General features: G+C 39.3%; 1 protein-coding gene across 3 annotated transcripts in view; it reads right to left on the bottom strand.

Annotated features, from left to right (window-relative positions):
- The window catches only part of TTC3 (tetratricopeptide repeat domain 3), a 137,901-nt gene that overhangs the window by 15,802 nt on the left and 94,731 nt on the right, over positions 1–27,368 (bottom strand). For all 3 annotated transcript variants that reach the window (XM_065876439.1, XM_065876440.1, XM_065876441.1), the window contains 6 exons: positions 23,115–24,162; positions 22,125–22,190; positions 16,982–17,131; positions 3,707–3,846; positions 1,568–1,636; positions 531–627 (listed from right to left, as the gene is read on the bottom strand). In XM_065876439.1, coding sequence (XP_065732511.1) covers positions 531–627; positions 1,568–1,636; positions 3,707–3,846; positions 16,982–17,131; positions 22,125–22,190; positions 23,115–24,162 — 1,570 coding nt within the window. The remainder of the gene's footprint in view (positions 1–530; positions 628–1,567; positions 1,637–3,706; positions 3,847–16,981; positions 17,132–22,124; positions 22,191–23,114; positions 24,163–27,368) is intronic.

The following is a 27,368-nucleotide window of genomic DNA, read 5'->3' as shown; positions in this document are numbered from 1 at the left end:
AGAAAAACAAAGACAACCATATTTCAGGAACTAAATAAAATACAGCCAGAAGTCATTATTATTATTATTGTCTCAGTAGTTTCTCAAATAGTATACTGACATTGGTATATATTCTTCTGTGGGGAGGAGAGTATATTCTTAATAAATGGATTATTTTCAAGTTCCTTTTCTAGCACTGGCAAATAGATTTTATGGTTGGCCACTTCATGGTGCATCACTTGACTAAATATGATGAAGGCATTAACAGTGTAGAGCATGGAAAATGATTGAATTATGTTAAATAAGCAGGTTATAAAATGTGGTGTACACTATGAGTACAGCTATGTAATAAATAAGCACAAAGGTAAAAAATTTTAAAGCTACAGGCGAGGAGAGAGTGGTTGTTCCAGGGAGGTAGGATTATGGGTGAAAGGATATCCCTCAGCCTCCACACTTCCCAGCAATGCTGTCGTGCCTCATGTGTAATTAAACACAAAGTAAACAAATGATATCCTGCCATATCTGTCAGTCACCAAGTGTCCTGGGCTCACCTCTGCATCCACAGCCCTTTGAAGACTCTGTTCATAATGCTCTTTCTCTTTCTTTATACACTCTTCTATTTTCATTTTCTCATTCATAAATGTATTACTGCAAATATTAAAGAAAAAAAATTATTGAAAAAGACTTAATCAGTGAGATCACAAAGGCTGAAGCCAGGTTAACTTTTAAGTCATGCCACAAAAAGACTTACACATCTTCTAGAGAAACTTCTTGCCTAATATTTGACTATATAATGCAAGACTCACATGTGCTCTTTGCACTTTACAAATGATCGAAGGAAGATGTGAAATTAAAAGTGAGTATTGGTGGGACTGCTGAGAAACTGGTTCACCATTTTTATGAGGTTAAGTCTAATCTGGCTACTGAGTTAGAAATTCTATTTTGACCCATATTACAAGGTAATAACCCAAAGGAAAAAAGCGATATGCACAAAGCTGTTCATGGCATTATAACAGCTTAAAAAAAAAAAAACAAACAAAAACCCGGCATGGACTATGACGTAAATGGAAATATGTGTATGAAACAATATTAAATAAGAAAAGCAGAATACAACTGCTTACTACTGAATACACTGGTTACCAGTACGTACAAACATTTCTATTTATAAAGGTTAAAAGGAAACTTTTTATAGGTTCATAACAAAAATTCTTTAATTGTAGAGTAAGAAACTACCATAATATAGTTGAGACTCTTATTTCAAGTAACACAAAAGTTTTTCAAACACATTTTTAGTTTCAGGTTAATTCAAGGGAAAAGAAGAGTAATCAACAATGATAAATTCAGGACATTTTTTACACCGACAATGTGAAACAAAAGGAGAAACATCATAACATAAAAATATTTAAAGAATAAATTTATTTAAATATTAATCTAAATAATAAAATAGAGAATTTTTTAAAAAGAGAAACATAATCATTTCAAAGAAACAGACAAGTAAAAATATATTTGGATGCCTCAGTAAGTGCAGACTGTGCCTCTGGTATTAAAAGTATAATAAGATGTTAAAATAAATTTAAGCTTAATTTGCCTGATTTCAAAGGACTGGTCCAGAAGTAATTCACGTTCCTTTTCCTTTCCAGCGTTTTCCTGGGTATACCTACAAGTAAGTATAATCATCAAATTTTAATTAATTTTCAAAGGTTTTTAAAAACACGATCTCACACAGTAAATTCCTATATCCATGCAAACATTTCTTGAATTCTTTACATTTATTTTTGTTTCATTTCTAATATCTTCTAAATAGGCAAAGAATTTGGACCATTTTCCTTTCGGGAAAATTTCCTTCTGCACCTGCAGGGCAGATCACCTTTTTTCTTCACTCTAAGTCGCATGTCTGCAGCAAAGATCTCCTGTCTCAGTCCTCTGTCAGGAGCACCTCCAGGGGCTTCAACATGAGACAGAGGAGTAAGGCGTCGGATCATCATCAGTTTAACAGTGGTTCTCTCTCAAAATGAAAACAGCCTTCTATTCTTTAAAACAGAACCTCGGGGCTTCCCTGGTGGCGCAGTGGTTGAGAGTCCGCCTGCCGATGCAGGGGACACGGGTTCGTGCCCCGGTCCGCGAAGACCCCACATACTGCGGAGCGGCTGGGCCCGTGAGCCATGGCCACTGAGCCTGCGCGTCCGGAGCCTGTGCTCCGCAACAGGAGAGGCCACAGCAGTGAGAGGCCCGTGTACCACCAAAAAAAAAAACAAACAAAAAAAAACAGAACCTCAAGTCCAACTGAACACACACTCGCATGCACACAGTGGGACAATTCTTCAAAACAAACTTTGTAAATCTTTGATACTTAAGCAATGTTCTGTAGCAGGTGGGTTCTGCTTCTTCTTTCACGCTCACCTATACACCTGTTTAGTCATCTCTACTTACTAAAAAACCCACATTTCCACTGAGAACCAGGTTAAATGCCATTTCACTTCTTTTACAAAATAGTTCCTCTAAGTTCTCAATACTAGGTGGCTTTTCATGGAATTTCTGCCTTCTTTCATAATTGTCTCTGGCTTCTGCCACTGCACCTGCAACTTGCTCAGGACAACAAAATGTGGCAGAAGTGATGCTCTGGGCTTCCCTGGTGGCGCAGTGGTTGAGAGTCCACCTGCCGATGCAGGAGACACAGGTTCGTGCCCCGGTCCGGGAAGATCCCACATGCTGTGGAGCGGCTAGGCCCGTAAGCCATGGCCACTGAGCCTGCACGTCTGGAGTCTGTGCTCCGCAATGGGAGAGGCCACAACAGTGAGAGACCCACGTACCACAAAAAAAAAAAGCAGTGATGCTCTGACAGTTCTGGGTCTGAACCTTCAGAAGGGTGGGCAGCTTCCACTTCTGCACTCTTGGAAGCTCTTAGCCACCACATAAGCGGTCTGGCTACCATGATGGAGACCACATGGAGAGATCAAATAGAAGAAGCCACATGGAGAGAGAGAAGGCCTGAAACTGCATAGGAAGAAAGAGGCCAAGTCACCCCAGCATCCCAGCTGAGCCCAGCCACAAGAGGAACCACTGACAAGACCAGCAGAAGAATGGTCCAGCCAAACAGCCCAGACTGCAAGAGCAGGATCAAATAAAAATTAATTTAAGCCACTGAGTTTCTGGTGTTTTGTTCAACAATAGATAACAATTAAGCTGAGGAATCATATGACATGTCACTGTTTAGGGAAAAAGGGGTTAGGAATGGATCACAGAGAATCTTGAAACAAACCTGGTCCATCTGACAACTGCCTGGAATGTATTACCAAATCCTTCATATTACAGAACCAAATTTTAATAATTTAAAGATTCAGGATGGAAGTAATAAATAAAATGATCATCACAGAATCTTAGTGCTGGAAAGAACCTTAGATCTAGACAAGCCCCCTCATTTTACAATAAGGAAGAGGGGTTAAAGGTAATGTTCACAGTAAGAGGTGGTACTCAGACTGGAAGTTGGTTCTTTGTTGATCTGCAGTCTTACCTTTATGTAATTTATCTGCAAACATGGTAGGTTTATAAAAAGTTTTAGGTGCAATAATTCCCCAACAGATGTTCTTTAAAATGAAATGAAAATACCTAAAATTTTCACTTTACTTGATATAGCTTGAAATTGAATATCAAAAACGAAAAATAACCCAAAATATACCCCAATAATAAATAAATAAGTAAAAATCATTGACTTTCAAGTGTTACTTACATTTCACTGGCATTTAAAACCTTTTTCATCTTCTTCTTCAGTGCCTTTAGTCTCTCTTGGATTTCTTTTTTCTCCTGTTCCCATTTTTTAATTTCCTTTTCCAAATCTTCGAGGAACCAATCTAATTCTGTTTTTGAGATCTAAAAACATTTTAGAAAGTACCTAAATAAATGGGAAGATATACTTAAAAAAAAAAAAAAAGAGCCTGAAAGACTATAATTGTGGTGGTGTGCTAGCTTAACCAATGACTCCAGTTCCACAGAACACACACTCAGGAGCTGGCTGTATGTGCTACCCTGGCCGAGGCTGGACATAAAGTAGCACAATACACAGCCTCAGCCCTTAAACAAGGATGGAGAGAGACAAGACAGACTACCTGGTACTTGGGAAGGGCTTCTCAAAATCAGTGATATCTGATCTCTGTCTTAAAAAATGGGTCTGTCACATGGAGAATGGATTCCAAGTAGTGGCAACTGGTGAAGCAGAAGGTTAAAAGAGTAAGGCCTGTCTGTGCAAAAAAGCAAGAGGTGCTACATGGCTGGAGGACGAGGTGGGTGTTCAGAAGTCAGGGCAAGGAAAATGGCATCTGAGGCACCTTGGGTTAAAATGATCAAGGGCCTTGTAAGCCATGCTAGGGAGTGTGGACTTTATCCTGCTGAAAACGGGAAGCCAGTGAAGGCTCTTAAGCAGGGTTGTGAGATGATGAGATTCCTATTTTAGAAAAATAACTGAAAGACAAAGAGGTAGACCAGGGTTAAGAGGGTGCATGAAGGAAGAGAACAGTGACTTTCACATTCTCTTGACTTTCTCTGACACTTTCTTATTGTGACCCACAATAGCAAATACATTTTAATAATGATCTACAGCATATGTATATACATATATATGTATGCATGTGTATACACATAAAACTGAAAAAAAAATTGCCCTCACTTTCTGAGATGCCCCGGAGCAACTAAGCCCGCGTGCCACAACTGCTGAAGCCCACGTGCGTAGAGCCCATGCTCCGCAACAAGAGAAGCCACCGCGATGAGAAGCCCGCACATCGCAACGAAGAGTAGCCCCCCCATTTGCCACAACTAGAGAAAGCCTGCGCACAGCAACAAAGACCCAACACAGCCAAAAAATAAAAATTAAATTAAATTTAAAAAAAAATCTCACTGCAAAAGCCCAGGTGAGAGACAATGAGGATGACAGTGGTAGCCGTAGGGATGATAAAAAAAAATAAAGGAAACTTTACAAGACTAGAATGGATAAGACCACGTGTCCGACTGGATATATGGTAGAGCAGAAGGTGACAGAGTTAAAGATAAGTTTCTACCTTGGATGAATAACTAAACAAAATTCCATTAACAAAAAAGGAGAATATGGATGATGTACAGGAAAGAGGGAAATTAACCTAGATATGTACATTTAAATAAATTTATGAGTAAACAATAAAATATATATAAGGACTTAGTAATTTTGACCCTGCAATCATTTTGATGGGACAGAGTAGAAATTTATAAGTGTTTGACAAAGACTACAAATCAGAGGAATAAAATTCTGAATTCAGTCTTCCAACATAGCCACACAGGAAGGAATAACGTATTTCCAAGTTCTGCTGATTTACACATCTTCTAACAGGCTATTCTAGAGTGGGTCAGCACACCATCAAGTCAGGTGTGTTCTGCTCCCCAAAGAACCTTTCCCAATATGGCAAACTCCAACCCCATTAATATACTACCATCCAAAAGTCCATTCATCAATTAATTAGTTGTAACTTGGAATGCATTTCCCCATAAAAAGCCATGTTAGAAACTTCAGTTGGGCTTTCCTGGTGGCGCAGTGGTTGAGAGTCCGCCTGCCGATGCAGGGGACACGGGTTCGCGCCCCGGTCCGGGAAGATCCCACATGCCGCAGAGCGGCTGGGCCCGTGAGCCATGGCTGCTGAGCCTGTGTGTCCGGAGCCTGTGCTCCGCAACGGGAGAGGCCACAACAGTGAGAGGCCCACGTACCGCAAAAAAAAAAAAAAAAAAAAAAAAAAAGAAACTTCAGTTAAATAGCCAACACTTCTCTTCCAAGAAGCTCACAGTTTCAGTGGTTAGCTGAATAAAACGAGGTCTACAGTGTTAAAGAAGGCAAGTTTCCAGACCATGAAGAGTCTATTTGACTGCAGAAGAAATAGTCTCAACCGGGGTTCTAGGAGCAGAGACATGCGGTGCTGGAAAGATGAGGAGGAAAGCTAAGACTCCCCTCTGAGACGGTTTTGAAAAAGACTCTCGTCTGTCTTCAGCAGCCTCCCGTCTTCCTTTTGGCAGTGGGTTCCGCCCTCTGGGGGCCCTTCCTCCCTCAACACCCTCAAGTTGCTCTGGACCCCTGACTTAAGCCCACCCCCAGCCGAGGGCCTGCCAACTCCCAGGCATCCTTCCAGAACATCCTTCCCCCCCTTCCCTTGCCATCCCTCACCCCGAGGGCGCCTGACTGCAGCACCGTGCTCAGACGAACCACTTCAACCGGCCTGGAAGTATCCACGCTTCACTCTTCAGCCTAAATGATCCTCTAAGCTACAGGGAGTCTGCACACATGTTTTATTTGGCAAGCCCAGTACTTTTCGTTTGCTTTTCAAAATATAAATGTGTTATCTCTGCCTGGTCACAAAGGCCTTTGGTTTGCAACACCTGCCAGAATTTCAGGCAATATGACAAAGAGAAATGAAAAGCTGTTATCTTGATGCTCTGGACGGCTAGGTACAACACCAGTTGAGACAGCCTGCTTGGTCAGCTTTCTTACACAGGTGTTGCCTTTTGAAACTTCTTCTGAACCTACAAATTCTCTAAAAGTTTTATGTCATTTTTCGAGGTGTCATCTCTTCAGTGCCAGCAGATATACAGGCAGTGCATATGCTTGTAAGATGCCAGCCACTTATAAATGAACACACTCTAGACTAATATTTCTAACAATTACTATGTTAGAATGGAGCAATATTTACAAGAGACTAAAAGAAGCACGTTTCAACTTTACTCTTCTCCAGTTTGAAATTCTACTAGTAACGACGACTGCTTAATGAAGTCCCAATTTCATTTCTGCTTAGGGAGCCTTTCATTTTCCACCTCTGACCAGGTTCCCTGTAGCCTGAACTTCCTGCTTAGGCTTAGAATGTGACCAGGTCACTGAGACATGGGTTCAGCTACAGAAACTTGGAGCCTCCTCCTTCAGAAAAGACAGTGTACCCTGAAGCCAAGTTAAGTTACACAGACTCCCTGTGAAATACGGCTGTCTAGTCAAAAGAGGCATCAACTTACAAGGACATTTCTCCCTCATCAGCTTTTGACACCAAGGTTTCGGATGTTCCTGGGAAGCAGGTTTGCTAACCAGTCCAGGTCCTTAATGACTTCAAAGCCCCGCTGCAGGAGTAGGGTTGACCTCAATGGCCTTGAGATGAGCAGGCCAACTGTTCTAAGGCAGCAGAGGTTCAACAGCTTAGTGACATTCCGTCCATCACGGGGACAGTTCAACTCATTTTCCTTGCTGCAATCTTGCTGATCCTGAATGTGTTGAGTCATTACTGTGACAGAGGTGACCACCATGCCTACTAGGCTTACAAGATCCCGTATTCTACTACCATGACCAATGTCCATATGCACGCCTTGCTGCTGATGGCCAAGCCAGACTTGTTTCTTGCCTCTATTCTAAGCCAATGATTTCACCTAGGATGCAGCCCTTTGGCTGGGAGATGATGTACAACCTCAAGGTTATACTGGGACATAAGAACCTACTTAGCAACAAGTACCTCAAGCAGTTCAGGTATCAAAAGGCACAAAGTATTATAAACACACACACACACCCCCCTACAGCTCAGCCATGAAAAATGCTACATGTTCATCTACCATTTGTACTCACCACCCTTTAATGACATAGCTAGCCTAGGGCAGCTATCACGAGCTTGTCTCTGACTACATGAAAAAGAATAATCTGAATGCCTTTCTTTGAAACATTAGAATAGGAGAAACAACAGGCTGTATACAACTGCATCCTGTATTTACACAGTTCACTGACATAATTATAAACACCTCTGAAAGTCTTTTTCTCAATTAGAGAAGATTTGGTTTTTATACCTCTTTTTTTAAACCTCAACTATGTTTTAAAATAAATATTTGAAGTGCCTTCAGTAATATATATAATTTAAAAAATACAAAATAAAAAAGAATGCTAAGTAAAGAAAACAGAATAAAAAGATAAGAATGATAATATAAAAACAGAGCCAGAGTAATATAAAAACAAATGGCATGAGGTCCTAACCATTCTTCAGAAACAGTATTAAAACTTTCTGGCAGTCGAAGTCAAATAAAAACAAGCCCAATGCACAAAGAAACGCAGATAGTAAAAGTAGAGAGAAATTACTTCTCAGGGCCTCAAAAAGAGGATGCTACATAAAAGTCCTGGAAGATCAGCACAGAGCCTGGCACTTAAGAAGCATCCAATAAATATTTGTCAAATGAAAGAAGGGGTAATATCCTCAACTACATACTAGCAGTAAATAAAGCAACAATCTTCACACAACATCCAGGCCTGACGGCCTTTCATGTAGGCTGACAGAATATGAAGACACAGTTCACTAAACCCAGTTCTTCAGGGGCCCAAGTACAACTGTTTGATAACATCGGCGGAGCTCCTAGTCTGTACACTGAGATCCAAAGATGGCTAAGAAACAGGCCTCACTTTCAGGGAGATCACAGTTTGGTGGGGGAAATATGCATAAAAGATAATTACTACACCATACACAAAAATTAACTCAAAATGGATCATAGGCCTAAGTGGAGAGAGCTAAAACTATAAAACTCTAGAATACAGGAGTAAATCTTGGTGCTTGGTGATCTTGGATTTGACAGTGGTTTCTCAGCTATGACATCAAAAGCATAAGCAACAAAAGAAAAAATAGAGAAAGCGGACTACACTGAAATTTAAAACTTGTGTGCTGCAAATGATACCATCAAGAAAGTGAAAAGACAACCCACGGAACAGGAGATAGAAGAAATAAAGTTGCAAATATGGAAGATGGGAGAAAATATTTCTAAATCATATATTTGATAAGCAACTTGTACCTAGAATACATATATATGAAAACCCTTAATTCAATAATTTAAAAACAAATAATGAAATTAATAAACGGGCAAAGGATTAAAACAGACATTTCTCCAAATTTTCCAAAGATATAAAAATGGACATTAAGCACATATAAAATGCTCAACATCATTAACCTTTCAGGGAAATGCAAATCAAAACCACAATGAGAAACCACTTTACACCCATCAGAACAGCTAAAATCAAAAAGACAGATGATAATAAGCATTAGTGAGACCATGGAGAGATTGGATCCCTCATACACTGCTGGTGGGAATGTAAGATGGTGCAGCTGTTTTGGAACAGTATGGAACTTTCTCGAATTCTTAAATATAGAGTTAGCACACGACCCAGCAATTCCACTCCTAGGTATATACCCAAAAGAAATGAAAACATATGTCCACAGAAAAACTTGTACTCAGATGTTCATAGCAATATTATTCATAACAGCCAAAAACTGGAAAGAATCCAAATGTCCATCAACTGATGAATGGGTAAATAAAATGTGATACAGCATACAAAGGAATATTATTCAGCAGTAAAAAGGAATGAAGTGCTGATACATGTTACTCGGATGAATGTACATGGATGGACCCTGAAAACATTAAGCTAGGTGAAAGAAGGCACTCACAAAAGACCACATATAATATGACTCCATTTATATAAAATGCCCAGAACAGGCAAATCCACAGAGTAAATTAGTGCTTGCCTACAGCTGCGGGAGGGAGGGAGGAGAACAGGGAGTGACTGGTAGTGGTTATGAGGTTTCGTTTTGGGGCGATAAAAATGTTCTAAACTTAAGATTGTGGTGATGGCTACAACAGCGTGCGTATAGTAAAAACACTGACTATATACTTTAAATGGGTGAATTTTACGGTATGTGAGTTCTATCTCAATAATGATATTAACAGAATGATAATTACTGTATAATATAGTGTGAGGCACTCATCATCACCACTGCATTAGTAAGGGCGTTTAACCAAGCCTGAGCTGTCGTCAGTGACTGCTCCCTCAACAACATGATGCCCGAGTTGGACCCAAACAGTGAGGAGGAGTGAGCCAGGCCTGGGGAGGAAGAAGGCCACTTGAAGCAGAAGGAACAGTGCTGGGAAAAGGTCCAGAAGTGAGCAAATCACATGGCAAGCACTATCCATTACGTAAGGAAGAAGGCAGAAGATGGAGTTAGGTACCAATCACAGAAGGTCTCTTAAGCTCTTGGTAATTACTGAGCATTAGTGAATTACTGGTGCTAACCTACTGTGGCAGAGGGATGGCATTCACAGCCCCATCCTTCACCCCTCCCCATATCTACACCCTTTCTCATGGGACCCTGGCGTTCCCTTCACTAAAGAGGCAGTCTCTTCCCCACCCCTGGCATCTGGGCTGGCTATGTGACTTGCTTTGCCTGATGTGATATTAGCAGTGACTGTCCTCACTTGCCCTTGTACTTACTGGAAGATGAAAGACACATGGAGCAGATCTAGTTGCCCCTGTTGTCCCCGCTGAGGCCATTCTAGCACAGCCAAGAACAGCACAGCCAAGAACAGCACAGCCCTAGCTGACCCAAAGGTGAAACAGTCTAGCCAAGCCCAATCGGGATCAGCTAACCCACAGACTCACACATTTAATATTCATTGTTACACATCACTGAGGTTTTTGTGGGTGGTTGTTACTTGGCATTATTATGGCGTCGATTAACTGACAGGCTGCTCATGAAATGCTGAGAAATGCTTTTCAACTGGTTGTGGAACTAACATTCTCTTAAGGGAGGACAAAAGCAAGGTATTTGGAGCCCGACACTCACCACCTGTTCTCCTGCTTAGTACTGGTGTGACTTGGAGCAAGATGCATTAGCAAGTCCGGCCCCCTTTTTCCTTATCAGTAAAATGGAGAGAATATTATATACTATACTGTAACACTAGTACACTAGGATTGTTTTGAGATTAAATAAAATAATACATGCAAAATATTTACAACTCAGTATGGCACATAACATGAGCTCCATAAATGTTAGATTAAAATAAATGCTGGTGCAACTAAGGAGCCCGCCTACCACAACTAAGACCCAGCACAACCAAATAAACAAATAACTAAATAAGTAAATGTTAAAAAAAAGGCTGGGGCCCTCCCTGGTGGCCCAGTGGTTAAGACTTCACCTTCCAATGCAGGGGTTGCAGGTTTGATCCCTGGTTGGGGAGCTAAGATCCCACATGCCTCGTGGCCAAAAAACCAAAAAAAACATAAAACAGAAGCGATATTGTAACAAATTCAATAAAGACTTTAAAAATGGCCCACATAAAAAAAAATCTTAAAAAAAAATTTAAAAAGGCTGAACTTGGCAAGGGCAATAACTGAACAGGAGAACCCCACCTCTATGAAGACGTGAGTTGAGGAAGTTCTGGCAGGCAGGGGCCCAAGATTCTGTTGAAACAGGACAAAGTTCCAAATTCTACTCCATAAATTATTCTGGGCCAAAATTATTTTGACTGTGTTTTAAGAGTCAGTGTCAACTAAATCCCCATCTTAGCTATAAGCAAATCCCATTAAAGCACCTTAAGAACATATGACCTAGGAGAGATGGGGAGTGACTGCTTAATGGGTACAGGGCTTCTTTTTGGAGTGTTGAAAACGGTTCTGGATTGGATGGTGGTAATGACTACACAACATGATGAATATACTGAAAACCACTGAACTGTATACTTTATAGTGGTTAAAGGTGAATTTTACCTTAATAAAACAAGAAAGAACATATGCCCTTGAGCAATATGGCAACCAGTTATAACCTGCTGGTTGCAGGTGAGACGTACATTAAAAACAATAGGAGACTCTGGCTTTAGAATTGCTATTTTCCTCTGGCACGGAATAGAGAATAGGCCCATCCCTAGCTCATGATAATCAAACTCCATCAGCTATATGCAATAGCTGGCCCAGATTCTTACTGATGCTTTGTAAACGCTCAGCGCTTTTCAAGTACTTTGTAAATAAGTGATTTTTCTCAAAGAGGGCATGACAGCATTCTGGGTGGGACAATTCTCCCTCCTTCTATACTTATCTCTGGCCATTCCCCACCCCTTTCCAACCACCTCTGTGAGGCCTCACAAAACTATGAAGTAGAGATTACATTATTAATGAGGAAACTGAGGGTCGAAGAGATTGAGTAAATTATTTTAGGTCACAAAGCTATTGAGTGGTGGTGCTGGGGTCACTAGCCAGGCAGTCTGACTCTTATTGCCCAAGTTGTTTTTTGTTTTTTGTTTTTTTATTTTTGGCTGCGTTGGGTCTTCGTTGGTGTGCATGGGCTTTCTCTAATTGCAGCGAGCAGGGGCTACTCTTAGCTGCCGTGTGCGGGCTTCTCATTGCGGGGCTTCTCATTGCAGGGCTTCTCTTGTTGCAGAGCACGGGCTCTAGGCACGCAGGCTTCAGTAGTTGTGGCACGTGGGCTCAGGAGCTGTGGCTCGTGGGCTCTAGAGCGCAGGCTCAGTAGTTGTGGCTCGTGGGCTCTAGAGTACAGGCTCAGTAGTTGTGGCACACGGGCTTAGTTGCTCTGCTTGCCTGAGTTCTTAAACGTGATTTGCTACTGCTTGCCTCTCTCTTCTCTATAAGGGGGAAGGGCTGTTGTATTTAGTATATCCAAATGTGGGATCAAGAAACTTTAAGTATTAGCTCATAACCTCAGTGATCTAAGAGAGTCAAAGGCCAAGGGAAAGATCAACAAAAGTGGAAATTTCTTTTTACGTTTATAAAAGATTTTCCACAAGTGAATTCTGAGTATAGTCATGACTAATAAAGAAGTGGCCACAACTAAACCTCATCTGCTCTTGTGCAGACAACAACCTAAGGATCTCAGACAAGCAATTTATCCTGCTAGGAAACAGGTATACATTTTACATGGAAAGTCTAATAACCTAACTGGCCTGTAATTTGAGGGACTAAATAATGGCTCTTTTTAAAAAATGGACTGACTACTCTTAAGTACAACCACATGGAACCCGACCCAGAGCCTTAGCCAAGTTAAAAAGCAGGTCAGAAGCCCAAGCCCACCAGCCAAAGATGCTGCTCTCACAGCCCTCCTCCCTGCGCGCTCATTTACTGTACGTTTCTTGGTCAAGTGCACAAAGAAGCCTTGATGAGCTGCACAGATACAGGACCCAGTCAGACCAGCAGTTTATAAAGCTGGACAAGCCTCTGCCAGAAAGAAAGAAACCTCACTCACCAGACGCCCACCTCAAATTAAGTGGCTGAGTCTGCAAACCTGCCCTCAGCACTTCATCGGGTGAACACAGGCATTCCCGCACGGATTTATTAAAACTGAAAACTGAATTTTCCTGAGGCAACACAAAGTTTACAAAAATATTCTATTTTGTTAAGCCCCCCAAGTAGCTTATCCAAATTAGTGTTCTGTGAGCCACTGTGCAGGGCTTTACTTTTGCTCATTTTTCCCTCTTTGCAATCAAGAAGACTTCATTCATCTGGGCAACTGAGCAGAAAGGCTGCTTCCTTCCAATTCTTCTCATTCTTCAAATCTCCCCAGTCTCATCCCAAGTAAAAACATGTCCTAAGGAATGTTATAACAGTAACCTTTACATACCAACCCTTTTCTTCTGGGCATACTTAAATCTCAATAAATGAGTTTATTGATTAAGGTCCCACAGCTCATTTTCCTCTACTTAATATGTGACGTCGGCTATTGACTCAGACATCTGGAACAAATTCTTCCTTTCTTAAACGGACTAACAGCCCTTTGTTACCTCTATACAAAAGACCTCAGTTTTTACAAGCTGAGTATAAAATGGGCAGAAGACCTGAAAAGATATTTTTCCAAAGAAAACATTAAGATGGCCAACAGGTACATGAAAAGATGCTCAACATCACTCATCATGAGAGAAATACAAATCAAAACTACAATGAGATATCACCTCACACCTGTCAGAATGGCTGTCATCAAAAAGAACACAATAGGACTTCCCTGGTGGCACAGTGGTTAAGAATCTGCCTGCCAGTTCAGGGGACACAGGATTCAGGTTTGATCCCTGGTCCGGGAAGATCTCACATGCCGTGGAGCAACTAAGCCTGCGCACCACAACTACTGAGGCCCGCGCATCCTAGAGCCTGTGCGCTGCAACTACTGAAGCCCGCACGCCTAGAGCCTGTGCTCTGCAACAAGAGAAGCCACCTCAATGAGAAGCCCACGCACCGCAACGAAGAGCAGCCCCCGCTTGGCACAACTAGAGAAAGCCCACTTGCAGCCACCAAGACCCAATGCAGCCAAAAAAAAATTTTAAAAGAGCACAATAAATGCTGGCAAGGATGTGGAGAAAAGGGAACCCTTGTACACTGTTGGTGGGAATGTAAATTGGTGCAGCCACTATGGAAAACAGAATGGAGGTTCTTCAGAAAACTAAAAATAGAGCTACCACATGATCCAGCAATTCCACTCCTGGGTATATATCCAAAGAACATAAAAACACTAATTCAAAAAGATATATGCACCCCAATATTCACAGCAGCACTATTTACAATAGCTAAGATATGGAAGCAACCTAAGTGTCCATCAACAGATGAATGGATAAAGAGATGTGGTATATATACACAATGGAATATTACTCAGCCATAAAAAAGAATGAAGTTCTGTCATTTGGAAGAACATGGATGGACCTAGAGGGTATTCTGCTAAGTGAAATAGGTCAGACAGAGAAAGACAAGTCTCTATTTTATTGCTTATTTGTAGAATCTAAAGTATAAAACAAACGAATGAATATAACAAACCAGACTCACAGAGAGAACAAATTAGTGGCTACCAGTGGGGGGAGGGAAGGGCGGAAGGGCATGATAGGGGTAGGGGGTTAAGAGACAGAAACTACTATGTATAAAATAAATAAGCAGCAAGCATATATTGTACAGCACAGGGAAATACAGGCATTATTTTGTAATAACTTTAAATGGCGTATAATCTAATAAAAGTATCAAGTCACCATGTTGTACACCTGAAACTAATATTGTAAATCAGCTATCAATTTTTAAAAAAAGACCTTAGTTTCAAAAACAAATGTACCATGATTTCCTCACGTCTATAATTCCATTTTCCCACTAATGCAATTGGGCCTTGCCATGAATCAGTATTACTCCAAGAACCAGTCACATGCAACTGAAGGTCAATCTTAACTTAAGATCAGTAGACTCAACCAAGATACTCTGGGTGACTTTACAGTTCTAGTATGCCAATGCTCCGTGTCTTATTTTTATATTTCCTGAGTAGTAAGATGAAGATGATGATGACAGTAGTAGTAATAATAGTGGCAGGCAACACTTAGAGAGCTCTTACTATGCACCAGGCAACGTTAAGTACAGGTGGCCTTCTGTATCCTCAGATGTGGAACTCTCGGATACAGAGGGCTAACCATATTGCCAGCACTGCATACAAGGGACTTGAGAATCTGTGGAGTTGGGTATTTCTGAATGGGTCCTGGACCCAATCCCCTGCAGATACTGAGGGATAACTGTACTTCACAAGTATTCATCTAACCGGGCAAATGGGAGCTACTGTTACCCAAATTTTCCAGATAAGAAACTAAAGCACAGAGATGCTAAATAACTTGACCAAGATCAGAACTAGTATAGAACTAAGCCTGGATCTGAATCCAGTCAGTCTGACTCCAGGCCTCACACTCTGAACCACTATTGCTACACAACTTCTCTCACTATAAACAAGAATTTAGGGACTTGCCTGGTGGCAATGGTTAAGAATCCGCCTCCCAATGCTGGGGGCGCAGGTTCGATCCCTGGTCTGGGAAGATCCCACATGCTGCAGAGCAACTAAGCCTGTACGCCACGACTACTGAGCCTGCGCTCTAGAGACTGCAAGCCATAGCTACTGAAGCCTGCATGCCTAGAGCCCATTCTCCGCTGCAAGAGAAGCCACCACAATGAGAAGCCTGCGCACCTCAACGAAGAGTAGCCTCCACTCGCTGCAACTAGAGGAAGCCCAAGTGCAGCAACGAAGACCCAACAAAGCCAAAAAAAAAAAAAATGCCATGAATTCAGAACACAATGATAAAAAAAATTAAACAATAATAATAATAATAATTTAACTTGGAGCTTAGTCTCCAGAAAATACTTTTGGGGTTTTTTTTGTATTTATTTATTTATTTTAACATCTTTATTGGAGTATAATTGCTTTACAATGGTATGTTAGTTTCTGCTTTATAACAAAGTGAATCAGCTATACATATATATACGCATACCTCCTCCCTCGAGTCTCCGTCCCAACCTCCCTATCTCACCCCTCTAGGTGGCCACAAAGCACCGAGCTGATCTCCCTGTGCTATGCGGCTGCTTCCCACTAGCTATCTATTTTACATTTGGTAGTGTATACATAAGTCCATGCCACGCTCTTACTTCATCCCAGCTTACCCTTCCCCCTCCCCATGTCCTCAAGTCCATTCTCTATGTCTGTGTCTTTATTCCTGTCCTGCCCCTACGTTCTTCAGAACTATTTTTTTATTCCATATATATGTGTTAGCATACGGTATTTGTTTTTCTCTTTCTGACTTACTTCACTCTGTATGACAGACTGTCCATCCACCTCACTACAAATAATTTCATTTCTTTTTATGGCTGAGTAATATTCCATTGTATATATGTGACACTTCTTCTTTGTCCATTCATCTGTCGATGGACACTTAGGTTGCTTCCATGTCCTGCCTATTGTAAATAGAGCTGCAATGAACATTGTGGTACATGATTCTTTTTGAATTATGGTTTTCTCAGGGTATATGCCCAATAGTGGGATTGCTGGGTCATATGGCAGTTCTATTTTTAGTTTTTTAAGGCACCTCCATACTGTTCTCCATAGTGGCTGTATCAATTTACATTCCCACCAGCAGGACAAGAGGGTTCCCTCAGAAAATAGTTTTAGTTAAGCAAACAAACTGAATTATGATATATGAAAATTCAGATTCACAGCCCTTTTCTTAGACTGCAACTTGTAGAGCTTCTAAAACACTGCAAAAAAAAATAGTTACTTTAATATGTCATAAAGAAATCTGAAATAGGCAACGAGAAAGATTCCTTTTGTTTAGCTAACAATGCAGTAGCTCAGCTAACTGAGGCTACACGAGCACAATTCTCCTAATGATACCGCATGCTATTAAAGAGGGTTTCAGATAGGATTACCTTGTTTTCTTCTAGGTGCCTTTTCAACTTTTCTTCCAAATCCTTGGTTTCTTCTGAGCCCTTGATATTTCTCTGCTCATAATTTTCACATGCTTCCTTAAGCTGCTCTTGTAAAACTTGGTACTCCTTTTCAATCTGTGAAATACTCCCCTAAAAGCATAATACAAAATTATCTATTAAAAGTAGTTTTAAAAGCCTATTTCTGATCTTGTTCTGAACTGTCTCTTAAAATAAACAAAGGGGAATATATGGCAGATGAAAATTTACAAGGGAAATGTCACAATAATTCAAGAATTAAAAACCCGTTACACTGTTTATCAAAGCCAGCTCTTTATTTATTTCTTTGGCTACATTGGGTCTTAGTTGTGACATGTGGGATCTTTGTTGTGGCATGTGGTATCTTTTTTTGTTGCAGCGCACGGGCTCAGTAGTTGCAGTGTGTGGGCCTAGCTGCCCTGCGGCATGTGGGACCCCAGTTCCCCAACCAGGGATCAAACCTGTGTCCCCCACAATGGAAGACAGACTCCCAACCACTGGACCATCAGAGAAGTGCCAAGCCAGCTCTTTTTTTAAAAAAAAATTATTCATATTACTGGAACTCATAAGGAAACTTCTCAATATGTACCATAATTAGCTCTGAATATTTGTTTTAGAAGAGTCCAATATTAAATTAACAGTTTGATGTGAATGTCATAATCCACAATTAACATCAAGAACTACTTACCAGCTTTAAAAACTGCAAATTTATGCATATTTTAGATATGAACAGGACATATTAATTTTGGCCCTACTTTTATAGTGTTTCAAATGGATAGTTGCTGATATTTTTAAAAGACGAGTTAAAATAGTATCAATAAATTATTTACAGTTATGTAACTGTCTCCCAGACAGCTTAAAAAAAAAGCAAACAGGGCTTCCCCGGTGGCGCAGTGGTTGAGAGTCCGCCTGCCGATGCAGGGGACACAGGTTCGCGCCCCAGTCCGGGAAGATCCCACATGCCGCGGAGCGGCTGGGCCCATGAGCCATGGCCGCTGAGCCTGTGCATCCGGAGCCTGTGCTCCGCAACAGGAGAGGCCACACAGTGAGAGGCCTGCATACCGCAAAAACAAAACAAAACAAAAACAAAAACAAAAACAAAAAAAAAAGCAAACAGAAATCATACAATGTGAAATGTTGGCAAACAATGAGTAGCATTTATGTATTTTTTTAAAGCCTTTCATACTGCTAAGACTGGCAGCAATCACACATTTGTGTCTGAAAGAAGCACCTGTTTGATGCTGGCAACTCCTCCCAGCTGCAGGTAACTGCTCTACCAAGACACGAGGGGCCTCGGCAGCCAGGCTTTGGAAATCTAACCCAGTGGCACAAACTTGGTCCATCTTCCCCATCTCCTGCACCTCTCCCAGCATCTTAGCATCTTCCAAGTGTAAAAAGGCACGGAATCAAGGTTTTGAAATTCTGTAAATTATCAGAGAACCGTGCACTGTGGCCAAGGTGACCGTACGTGCCAATTTGCTGTGAAGAGTCTCAGTTTTTGTCATCCAGACTGAAAGTTCAGCTCTACGAATACAGCCCATATTTAAATAATCAACTAAATGGTGAACCTTACTATGACCCACAAGCAAGCCTTTACAGTTTTAGATCTTAGTTATTTCTGTTTTCAGTCTCAATTCAGCAAAAAGGATCACAATGCAACTCAGTGTTATGAATTAATTCATATGCCCCAAATTGCTAACAGAGACAGGCAGCAAGTTATATGCCATCTCTATGTTATTATACTTAAATTTCACCACAACTGTGTAAGAGGTATGTTATTTTCAGTTTTTAAAGATCAGGAAACCAAGGTTTAGAGAAGACAGGCAACTTCTCAAAGTCCCAGAAGAAAGCAGCCGTGCTGGGGATAATTTTAAGTCTCACTGGTTGAGAAACCAGCAATCAACTATGCTAATGTCAAGGTCTTGAAACTAAGAGCTAATTTAAGAAAGCATTCGTGAATTATCCCAACACTGATGAGAATATTTATATGAGGGTAAAAACACTGGCTCAAACAACACAGCGTACCTGGCTGAAGCTAAGTAGTGTAAGAACTCAATACCACTCATTCTACTTGGTATACACTCATTCAGACCACAATGTTCACCACAGCACCGTAAGCATGAAAAGCTAACATAATCTAAATGTTCGACAAAAGAATCTAGTCAAATAAACTATGAATTCATATAATGGAATACCAAGCATGCATTAAAAATGTTGGTGAAAAATTGGTATTTACTGACATGGAAAAAAGTCCACAATATATTAAGACTGAAAATTTCAAATGTAACATATATGGTATGATACCATCTTTTAAAAAGCATTGCTAAAATAAATAAATAAAATAAAATAAAATAAAAAGCATTGCTAACTTAAATGCCAATGTTAAAATAAAACCTGGAAGGCTGCACATCAAATTCTAACATGGGTGATGGGAATGTAGATAATTTTCAATTTCTCTTTCATAATTTTCAGTATTGTTCATTAAAAAATTTAAGGGCTCTGTGTTATATTTTATAATTGGCTAAAACTGTAAAGCTATTTGTAAAAATAGTAGCAGGCAACACGAAGTTCTAACCTTACTTATTCCTAATTAATTACACACCTGATATTATAAATCACTCCTAATCAGTGATCATAGAATTGCTTCATTTTTAAATGACAGAGTAATATTCATTATATGGATGTACCATAATTCACTTAACTAGTGAATATCGATGGATATTCATGTTGTATTCAATTTTTTGTTGACATAAATACAGATAAAACAAATATACAAATATCCTGTTCACTGGTCTCTGTACACATATATGAACGCAGATAAATTCCAAATTGCCTTCCCCCCCAATTTACATTTTTATATTCTTTCAATAACGTATAAATGATTGTTTTTCTTACTTCCATTGGGGTTGGGCACCATTTTATATGTTTAAAAATTATCCTTATTTCTTTTATTGCAGATTGTCTATTCCCATCCATTCCCATTTTTGTGTCAGATTATTAATTTTTTCCTTATTGATTTACAGCAACTTCATATGCTAGGCAAGGAAATTAGTTCTCTGTCCTGTGCTGCAAATAATTTTCCTCGTTGGTCATTTGTGGTTTGATGCTGTATATATTTGTTCATACATATATATATGTTATGTGCATGTATAGACACATTACATATGTGTGTGTAAACACATATACACAAATACTTTTCTGTCCTGCTGTTCATTAATCTTATTTTAAAAATTTTCCTTTGCTTCTAGGTACTCTTCTAGGTCCAGTTTTTAATATTTAAATATTTTATCTGCCTGGAATTTATTCTGGTATATGGAATGAGGTAGGGATCCAAGTTAATTTTTTCTAGATGGCAATGCACTTCTCCTAACACCACGTATTTAATAATCTACTTTTTGCTCACCAACAGCTAGCATTTTTATTAGACCTTAAATTTCTATATTTTGTTCTATTGGATTCTTAGTCTAATGGTCTATTTATGTGCTAATATAGATTTATATTATGTTTTGATACCTACTGCACAACTCCCCTTCCTATAGTTTCTTTTCCATGGGCATTCTTGATGTTTGTTTTTCCATATGAAGTTTAGAATCAATTTGTCCAGTTTCAAATAAATTCTATGCAGTAGCCAGCCACCAAGGTGGCCCCCCAAGATCCTTGCCTTTTGGTATTCATGCCATTGTATAATCCTCGCCTACAATGTATCAGGGTTGGTGGGTTGGTCTATGTGACCAAGACAAATACAGGAGAAGCGATACACTGTGACTTCCTAAAATAGGTCATGAAAGCCATTGTTACTTCTGCCTTGGATCACCCACTCTGGGGAAAGCCAGGCCTCAGGAGGACACTCAAGCAGCCCTAGGTGGAGGTCCACAGGCAAGGAACTCATGCCTCCTGCCAACAGCCAGCACCAACTTGCTAGGCATGTGAATGAGCCATCCTGGAGGTAGCACCTCCAGTCCCAGTTACTCCTGCAGATGCTTGAGCTAAGGTCAATACCTTGACTGCAACTCATAAGAAATACCTGGAATGACCCAGCTAAACTGCTCCTCCATTCCTGACATATAGAAATTGTGAGGTAGCTTGTTATGCAGCAATAGATAACTAATACACTCTGTTCATGTTTGTTTTGAGACTGTGTTAAATTAAAATCTTTAGAGAGAACCAATCTCTTTAATAATAGGTCTTTCTATTCAAGTACACTGAACATTTTCTCATTAAGTCTTCTGTGTGTCTCAGTAGCATTTTAAAGTCTTCTTTCACAGGTTTACATATTTTATCTTTTTGATGCTATTGAAAATGTAATCTCTTCTTTTAATATCATTTGCAATGGGTTGTTTATATATGGAAAGGAATTTTATCCAGTCAACCTTCTGAATTATCTTACATTTTGGTATTGGGTTTTCGGTTGATCACTTTGGATGTTCCAGGGACACAGTCTCAGCCTCTGTAAATAATGATACTTATACATCCACCTTTAAAATCTTATTTTTCTCTCTTATGTGATTTTTTCAGCTAATATCTCCAGGATAATAATAAATATTAATGATGATATATAACCTTTAAGCAAGATGACGCATTTGGCTTAAGAAAGATACAAGCATGTTGAAAAGTATTCATCTATTCCCATTTGATTATGAGTTTTAGTCAAGAAAAAAACTTGAATTTTTTCCAGTACCCTATCAGCAACTATGGAGTTGATCAAATGACTTTTCTCTTAAGATATATTAACACAGTAATTACATTAATAGATTTTCTAATTGAATCATTCTTAAAGCAGTGAAGGTTTTTATAATAATTTCTGTATTATTCATGTGAATAAGCTTTTATTTATAAATTAATACAGGCTCATTATACCAGTTAAAACAATAAAGCCATTATACTTCACAATCAGTAAGCTAGAAAAAACTTACCTTTTCCTCTGCCTCCCCTTCCCAAATTCGAACAATAAAGACAAAACAATAATTTTTTGTTATGTTCTAAAGCTTATTCTATAATGTTTTGTATGGAATACCTGGTTTCAAAATAGTTCTAAGTTTGTCATTCCCATCTAGTTAAAAGTAAAGAAAATTAAACCTTTAAACAGTTTAATATGATTTTGACTCACCTGTTGTGCCTCAAAAGGATCATACGGCTCAGTATTGACTTCTTGATGCATTACATTCCGAGACACCTTTGGGGCAAAACAAATACATTCGGTCTATCTCAACTGCTCTAGTAAAATAAATCCATCATGTAATAACATTTTGAAACATGCCCATAACTTTTTCAAGGCTTTTTCTGGCCAGTTTAGATAATGTTCTCGGCTTTCTACAAATATTTGTAACAGGAAAAAGTGATCATTTATAATTAGTAAAAGTGAAAATGATTTTGGTTCATTACTGTTAACATAATTCTTCAAAGTTTTCTAGAAAGCAAAAAACTTAATGAGTAGGAGGATAACCAATAAGTATTTAATGAATTCATGCCTGATGACGTTAACTATAGAGAAACCTTAGCTTATTCTCGTGCTTGTCAGGAAGGAACTTTTATTCACATGTCTCTTGTTTCTCTCCATCTGGTTGTGTCTTTTAACCCCCTCACTCCTCCCCTGGTTTGGTAGGAGAATTGGGCATGTACAGCCCAGACTCTTCCTTTTTTCTTTTTCTTGGGAGCTGCCCATGCAGAAAGCACGTTTTCCCCTTCCTTCTCCATGCACTATGTCTTAGGGGCAGGCACCCAAGTTAGGAGGCCTTCTAGTCCAGCACCGCTGTAACTAGGTGGGGAAGCTGGTATGTCATGGGCTTCACTCTTAGGACATGCACTCTCTACAGACACAGCCACATCTTCCTGCCATACTTTTATTAATTATCAAGGTGATGTTTTGGCTCCATCTGCTGGTTCCACTATCTTACTTCTCAACTGGTGCAAAACTTGGATAGGAAGAAGGATGTTACTTACTAAACCCAAAAATTCCTTCTGGCATTACCTGTCACGCCCTACAAAAGGGTTCATGAAGTCCATCATTTTAAAGAATTTTAGTAAATATAATGGCAATGAAAAATGAAGAGGAAAATTTAACTTTAGTATTAAGAAGACTTTCTATTTTCAGTCTTACCTGTACAGCAACCATTTGTGTATGTGGAATTTCTGTTACTTCATCGGTGCTTTCTGGATTTACTTCCTGCTTGGCAGAATTTCCACAGTGGTCATCATTTCTGTTAGACTCACTTTGGGCTGTATCAGCACCATCCGTGATGCACTGTGACTTTACTGATATTTCCAAAGATTCCTGAAGGATTTGTGTTTCAGAGGCAATCTGGTTACCAGGGGCATTCTCAGCACTGAAATGATGGCCCTCAAAACGCACTTCTGTTATGTCACTGGCTACAAAAGACGGCACCACTGGTATTGATCTTTGCAGCTGATATTCAGAAGAAACTCTGGCCAGAGGTGCATAAATGCTATACTGGGGCAAAGTCGGTAACACATTTATAAACGCTGGTGGTGTCTGGGTAATGTCAAATCCCCGAAAGGGAAGATACGTACAGTATCCTGTGACCAACTGGGGTTGAGTCCAATAGGTTGGTTTCACATCCTCTGTAACTGGTTTGGGAGAATTAGAGGTGACGTGTTTGTGACTTGTCTCCTCGGAGACTGGTTTGGGAGAATCAGAAGACACCCCTTTGGGCTTCTCATCCTCAGAAACTGATTTGGAAGAATTATCGGAAATTAGTTTCGGCTTCACAGCTTCACAAGGTGACTGGGGAGAATTAGCAGATGTAAGGTGGGGCTTCACATCCTCAGAAGCTGGTGCTGAAGATAAGTCAGACACTGGTTTGGATTTCACATCTGGTTTAAATTCCCTAGCAGTTGGATTCAGCGGTAGTTTAACTCGTAAATACTCTCCTGTTTTCGAAATTTCTTCTACTTTTGTCTTAATGTTTTTCTTCTTTCTCTTTTTCTTAAGCCGTAACGCAACTTTCTTCAATGCAATACAGTTGTCAATCACAACAAAACGAGGACATCCCAGGAGAAAAGATTTCAAACCACCTGCTTTTTCTAGTATCTGTCGAGTTTCTTCTGGGAAAAACTCATATTCTTCAGAAAACATCTTGTTACTCATGTCCAAGGGACCATGTTCCTCTAACAACTGAGAGAAATAACTTGGAAAAAATTTACGTAAGTTATTATAAGGAAGTACTTGTACATGTTTATCTGAAAAAAATATTTCCCAAAATTTCTCCCAAAGCAAAATACTACTTCACTTCTAACTGATCTTGACACCTCCCCAACAAATATGTTATACTCATATTAAATCTGAGAAAGGCTAACTGTAATCAATGATACTATTAAAATTTTGTTTACCCCTCAGAAAATAATCCTTTAAAAAATTTTGGGGAAAAAAGCTAAAGGAGATTAAAAAGTTATTTTTATAAGTTTCAGTTAAATAATTATTCACTGTATTTTAAAAAACAACGAAAATCAAAGAAACTTATTCAAGAAAAACAACAAGGCTATCAATAACAAGAACATCAAATGAAAAAAGGAAATCAAATTTCAAAAAAATCCTATTGGAATTTACATATAGTAAATCTATTAACAGTTCTCTGTTTAGGAATATACAATGATTCAGAATTATTGAAGTCTATCAGGTCTGATCAATAAACCACCACAGTGCAGGATCAGATCCACAGTAATGGGGCCAATCCCTTAACCTGCCTCCATCTGTGGACTGGGTTTGTTCACTCCAGTTCTGGGGCCATGTTCTTTTGTCATTCTTGTGCCAGGCTCAAAGAGGCTTCCTCTCCCATGTGAATTTGGTATTCAGTCTGTAACAGTGGCACAACTAACAAGAAAGACACATACCAAGTACACTAAGAAGGTTTTTCAAGAGCAAAAACCTCCAAAGGAACATTCTTAGTAAATTAAAGCTAACCAGGAAGGTAACTTACTCAGGAGGAAGGTAAAAACAATACTTCTTTGAAGCAGAAGAAAACCACTTTATTCGCAGATGCTGCTGCACGTAAATGCACAGGACACTGACAAGTGATTAACCCCTGTTCAAAGCAACTGCCACACTGAAACATAAAGACCAAAAGCCACTTCTCTCTGTCTGCACTGCTGATCTAAATACTTAAAAGCCGTCAGTCTCTTTTAAAGTGTTTTTTGATAAACATTTTCCCCTTAGAATAAGCTCTGCAATAGAAACTCCCCTACATACATGTTGTTTTGCAAGGTAACAGGTTAAATATGCGTTTGCCTTAAGATTCTAATCAAACTTCATTTTTAACGAGAAATCTCTAAAAGCAGAAACTGTTGAGGGAGGGCAATAAGGTAAAAAGAAGCACATCACTGTAGCCTCAGGAACAATAACCCTTGCTGAGGGTTCTGGCCAATTGGTATAAATAACACTGACCCCACAATCTGTCCCAAGAGAGACCTTTCCAGTTGGTGTTTAGCTGCCACAAGCAACAGCAGATAATTCATCAGTGGTGTTATGTGTATTTACTTTTTGCTCTCCATGATGAATACTAAAGAGAATCATTAAAAAATAAAGCTTTTCTACCTGCATTAAAATACTTAAATCCAAAATGGGATCACTAAAGAACAGAGACCACAGGAAAGAAAACCATTACCAGTAATTTAGCAGAGAGCTTTTCAAGAGTTCACAACATGAATGATGATATAGATACGGTGATGATTACTGAGTAACTAATAAAAGTCAGATTCCTGAAGTATACTTAAGGATACAAAAAAATGCCCACCATGCATTTTTAGGTGAAAAGGGCAAATGACAAAGCTGAGTGTATAGTTAAATAACAGCTTATAAAGTCCAAAACATATATTTCATACATATAAACATTTTAAAAGTCTGGGGACTTCCCTGGTCCAGTGGTTAAGACTCCACACTTCCACTGCAAGGGGCATGGGTTTGAGCCCTGGTCGGGGAACTAAGATCCTGCATGCCGCACGGTGCGGCCAAAAAAATAAAATACAAAGTCTGAAAGGATACACATCTTGTTTTTTGAAGAAATAGAGCCTCCATGTTTTTTCCACTGGCTAAATAGCAATGAATTTTTCATACATTCAAACAGAACAAAATTTAATTCAACAAGGGTCCCTAGCCCAAAGAAAAATAGCATTATAACCACATTGTGAATAAAATTTTTATAGTGATTGTTATTTGAAATGCAACACAAAATGAACTTTAACTCTATTTATATGCTTTTCTAGCCTTGAAAAATAGTCTCTGTAGATAAACGTGGGGCCCAAGATAGCACAAATACGATTTCCTCATAATCCAGACTCTAATAGGGACAGTGTTCTTGCACTTCAGAACCTGAGGCAGACTGGCCATGCTGTGTTTGACGGAAGTGATAAAAATAATAATAAAGTTAATTTTACCACAGATAACAATAGTTGCTATATTACATACATGTACATGTTTTCATTTTTTAAGGAACCTCCATACTGTTTTCCATAGTGACTATACCAATTTACCTTCCCACCAACAGTGAACAAGGGTTCCCTTTTCTCCACATCCTTGCCAACACTTATTTCTAGTCTTTTTGATAAAAGCTATTCTAACAGGTATGAGATGGAGATGATAGCTTATTGTGTTTATTTTTAAACTGAAGTATAGTTGACTTAAAATATTGTGTTAGTTTCAGGTTTTACAGCAAAGTGATTCAGTTATATATATATATTTTTTCAGGTTACTTTCCATTGTAGGTTATTACCTTATTGTGTTTTTGATTTGCATTTCCCTAATGGTTAATGATGCAGAACATCTTTTCATGTACCTGTTGGCCATCTGTATGTCTTCTTTGGGAAAATGGCTATTCAGGTCTTCTGCCCATTTTTTAATTGGACTGTTTGGTTTTTTTGCTATCGAGTTGTATCAGTACTTCATACATTTTGGATATTAGTCCCTTATCAAATATATGATTTTCAAATTATTTTCCCATTTGCAAATATGTGTATGTATATTTTCATAATTCAGTGATGATCATTAGTGTCTTAAATGGTCCTTAACGGACTGTCACGTGCTAGTGCATGTCACTAGCAAGGGATAGGAATGGGAAAAATATTTCCAAAAGCATTCCCATCCTACTATTCTGGTTGTGCCCCTTTGAAAAATCATTGTTTTCTACATGCTGATGATTCCTTTTTTTTTTTTTTTAAAGAAATAGATTAAAAGATGAGGACCCAGGTCCCTCTTTCTTGGAAGAGAGCATGACAAGTAAGCAAGAACCACATTTTCTTTTTGGTAGGCAAAGATTGATAGGGAGAAAAAACCCGATTCTTATTGCACAAAGTCATTTTTATTTGCAATACACTGTGATTCAACCAATGATCAATTTTGCGC

This window comes from Phocoena phocoena, chromosome 4 (assembly GCF_963924675.1).
Source record: "Phocoena phocoena chromosome 4, mPhoPho1.1, whole genome shotgun sequence".
NCBI lineage: Eukaryota > Metazoa > Chordata > Mammalia > Artiodactyla > Phocoenidae > Phocoena > Phocoena phocoena.
Note: the sequence above shows the minus strand (reverse complement) of the source record. Positions and strands in the feature narration are given on the sequence as shown.